This window comes from Hyperoodon ampullatus (genome assembly GCF_949752795.1).
Source record: "Hyperoodon ampullatus genome assembly, chromosome: 14".
Lineage (NCBI taxonomy): Eukaryota > Metazoa > Chordata > Mammalia > Artiodactyla > Ziphiidae > Hyperoodon > Hyperoodon ampullatus.
The window spans coordinates 55,299,746-55,303,720 of record NC_136927.1 but is presented as its reverse complement, the minus strand read 5'-3'; the positions used below and the strand labels follow the sequence as shown (position 1 = coordinate 55,303,720).

The 3,975-nt window shown below is 48.8% G+C and overlaps 1 protein-coding gene across 4 annotated transcripts in view; it reads left to right on the top strand.

Annotated features, from left to right (window-relative positions):
- Window positions 1-3,342: 3,342 nt before the first annotated feature.
- RSPH10B (radial spoke head 10 homolog B) overlaps window positions 3,343-3,975 on the top strand; it is a gene marked incomplete at its 5' end in the record, with an annotated part of 42,147 nt that continues 41,514 nt past the window's right edge. For all 4 annotated transcript variants that reach the window (XM_079719406.1, XM_079719405.1, XM_079719404.1 and 1 more), the window contains one exon: window positions 3,343-3,599. In XM_079719406.1, the coding sequence (XP_079575532.1) occupies window positions 3,343-3,599 (257 nt within the window). The remainder of the gene's footprint in view (window positions 3,600-3,975) is intronic.

The following is a 3,975-nucleotide window of genomic DNA, read 5'->3' as shown; positions in this document are numbered from 1 at the left end:
CAACATTTCTCTTTTTTTTTTTTTTTTTTTTTTGCGGTACGCGGGCCTCTCACTGTTGTGGCCTCTCCCGTTGCGGAGCACAGGCTCCGGACGCATAGGCTCAGCGGCCATGGCTCACGGGCCCAGCCGCTCCACGGCATGTGGGATCCTCCCGGACCGGGGCACGAACCCGTGTCCCCTGCATCAGCAGGTGGACTCTCAACCACTGCGCCACCAGGGAAGCCCTAACATTCCTCATTTTAAAGAGCTATTGATCTTATTGCAGATTTTTCTGTTTTGCAAGGCAGAGTTTTAAGTAACCATTTTTGGGGTTTGTTTCTAAATGAACCTGCCATTTAAAAATGCATCAGGTCCATTTAGAAGTGATCTTGAGAACTTTTTCAATCCATATGGAGCATTGCTTGCAACATTTTTTGTTTCACATTTGAACAGACGTGTGTGTGTGTGTGTGTGTGTGTGTGTGTGGTGTGTAGCAGCAAGAGCATGTTTTACAAAAAGAGAGCACTTTGGAAGTCACCTAGACTTCTGCTCTGGCCCGACGTATTTTAGCCTGCCACTTTCAGCTCTTAATGATGATTAAGCCCATAATGGTTTAACTTCATAAATTGAAAATTATGGTCCTTTTGAGTTAGTCATTTTCAACCCTGATGCATATTAAATTTAGAAGATAATCCAAAAAAACCCAAGGGATACTCTCTGTCCAGCTGGAAGAAATCGACCAGGTAGGGTGAGGTCTCTTTTGTTTTTTTTTTTGTTTTTGGCTGCGCCGCACTGCTTGCGGGATCTCAGTTCCCTGATCAGAGATTGAACCCAGACCACGGCAGCAAAAGCCCGGAATCCTAACCAGTAGGCCACCAGGGCACTCCTGGGGGTCTCTATTTTTTAATGTTCCCCGCTGCAGCCAGGGTGGTAAAGAGCGTTGTAGGCAAGGGGAAATAAAAGGCTTTGATTTTTCTGTAACTTTGATGCTGTGATTTGGTTTTCTGGGAGTGTGAACTGCAAGATGGTCTAGTTACTGACTGGTACTGGAGGTGGAAGAATCCCTGTGTGTTGTCAAATGGTTTTTCATGGAGTCTCGTCCCGTTTGAACTCTGCCAGAAATGGAAGTAAAAATGCCCTCTGCAGGGTCCAGATGGCAGTTGGGGTACAGTGGCCAGTGTGGACCTCCCACCCACACCCTGCTCTTGACCTCTTTGCCCAGACAGTGGGCTTCCTTCCATTTACAAACTTAGAATTCCTTAGGTGTAAGGAGACAGTCAAGTAATGATCATTGCCACTTGTGCAAGCACTGCACTGGTGGACCTGTCCGAAAGATTTAATATTTGCAAGAACTCTGCATATTGGGGTTTGTGGGAGGCAGGCCTTCCCCAGAGACCACCTGTCCTCATCCCAGAACCCTTGAAAACCTGCTCTACGTGGCCAAGGGGCGCCGCAGGTGTAAGGGAAGGGTGGTGAGATGGGGCGAGTACCCTGGGTGGGCTGGGTGGGCCCCGTCTAGCTCGTGGCTTCTGAAAAGTGGAGAATTTTCCCAGCTGGGCCAGAGAGAGGAACGTTGCTGATTTCGAAGATGGAGGAAGGCGGCCTCTAGAAACTGGAAAAGGCAAGGACATAGATTCTCCCCTGGAGCCGCCAAAGGAACCAGTCCTGTTGGTTTCCTAACTTGCAGAACTGTGAGATGATAAACTTGTGTTGCTTTAAGCCACTATTTTGGGGGTAATTCATTTAGGGCCATAACGAAAAAGTAACACCTGAGTTATTCTAGTGTTACAGCGAAGATAAAGGCTGAGAGAGGCCTCGCGCGCGGTAATTAGTAGAGCTGGGAAAACCCTGGTCAGGTGCTTCCAGCTTCAGAGCTCTGCTTTAAGGGCTGAGCACGCGCGGCGGCCCCTTTAAGAGCGGGGCGGGGCCCGCGCTTCCCTGGAGACCAGCAGGACCAGGACGCCGCGCCGCCTCCGTCCGGGATTGGCGGAGCCCCACGGCGTCCCCAGCGAGGTGAGCTCCCCCGCGGGGTCCCGGGGTCCCAGGCCGGTGGCCGTGGTTGCGCTGCGACGGACATGAGGGCCAGGTCCGGCTCTACCTCGGCCTCCGAGGACCCGAGCAGGTGCGCGGTAGGCCGGGAGGGCCCTGGGAAGGGGTAAGGACCGAGCTGGAACCCCCAGCTCAGAGAATGCGCGCCCCTCCTGTGCGGTCTGAGGAAGGTCAACGGTCGATGATAGAGTCTAAAGGCAGGGAGAACAGAAGATATACAAAAGTTAATAGGAAACACGCCACGAGAAAGTAAGTTTGCTCTATTAGCAGCTCAGGCTTCAATGATGGAGGACCAGAAAGCCTATGGTGAAGGAGAGCTTAGAAGCGAGAGCAGCTTGCTTCGATGACAGTCGTGGAGTGGGGTGTGCGGGGCAGGGAAGTGTCATGGAGTCTTGAGGAAGAGGGAAGCCGGACCATGGTGAGAGCAGAGCCTAGAGGTGGGGTGAGCGGGAGGATGTCAGAGGATGCCATGCAGGTAGAGGAGGGCATGGGGCGTCCACTGCACCCCGCGGGCACGTGAAGAGGGACCTTGCCTTGCACCCCGGGACTCACCTGTGCGTCCTGCTTGATGCACCGGGATGTCTTCAGTGGGGCCAGTTTGGGAAGGCTACAGAAACTGGCTTTGGAGCCCTGTGCCTCAGCTCTAAGACCTTGGGCAAATAATTAGCACAAGATTTTTTGCTTGACCCTGGCAGTGCTGTCCTAGGGAGTAGGTAGCCGATGATTTCAAGTTCAAAAACAGGAAAGTGAAAAAATAATCACTTCATTATTGATTGTGCACACTGATCCGTAGGGATTTTGTGCATCATCTCATCCTTATAACCAGACAAGGTGCTGTTATTCCTGTTTGACAACTGAAGCAGAAGGACATCAAGTAACAGCTGGGAAGGGGCAATGCAGCTCATGAGCACTTTGCCATGCTGACATACGAAGAGATGGGCTTTTAAAGTATGAACTGGTGGCCTGTAAGATTTTAGAGGTTAAATCGGTATTATTCACACACAGGATTGCTCTTCTTACTGGAGCACTATTTGAAAAGAAGTGGTAGATGGTGGTTCCAATTTAAAAAATTTTAGGAAACAACCAATGCAATATTGAAATAGTATTATTTTTATAAACTGGTGAGACTCGATACTTGTAATTAATTTTTCAGGCTGTAGGAAGAGAATGATAATGACATTGGCGTTGTAAAGCGAGACATAATTTTTATTTTTCAGATAAAACTCATCAACGCCTTGGAAACAAACAGCTTTCAGCCAAAGGAGTCATTTGATACTTACCTATGTAAAGCAAACCTTAGGTCTTCTAAAGGCAATGGTGAAAGAAAAGAAAAGAGCAGATAAAAAAGAGGATAAGTTGACCTGCTCTCCCTCATCTCTCTCCGATTATACAGAGTTTTCCAAACAAGATGGCAACGCTGCTAGGCAAGATATGTCCCCAGGTGCTGTGCCACCGTTGGACATGCAGCTCAAAGAACCAGGACTCAAGAGAGAGTGCAAAAATGATGATCTGCTGAATGAAGATACCACCCTGTATGAAGAGCCCATTCTGACTAAGCTCATAGTAGAAAGGTGATTTTTTTTTCTTTTGAAAGGTGATTTTAATGAGCTGCATCGTCCATGCTCCCTTTTCTATGACTTTCATGCTCTCTGTTCTCTGTCTCTTGATAATCTCTTACTGTAGCTTTACTTCCGTCTCCCTAGATGACGGTAAACATCTATGTCTTTAGCACTGTTCTCTCTCTGAGAGTTTTAGGTTCAGATTTTTACCTCCCTAGTGGACATCGTCCACTGGACTTCAAACTTTCTGTGTCCCAACGCAAAGACTGCAGGACTTGAAGAACCATGATCTGGATTTGAGTCTTAGCTCTAGGACATCAGCCCCATCGCCGAACCTTTCTGAGCCTCAGGTTCTTAATGGGGGGAAATAAATGAGTATTCGCACCTT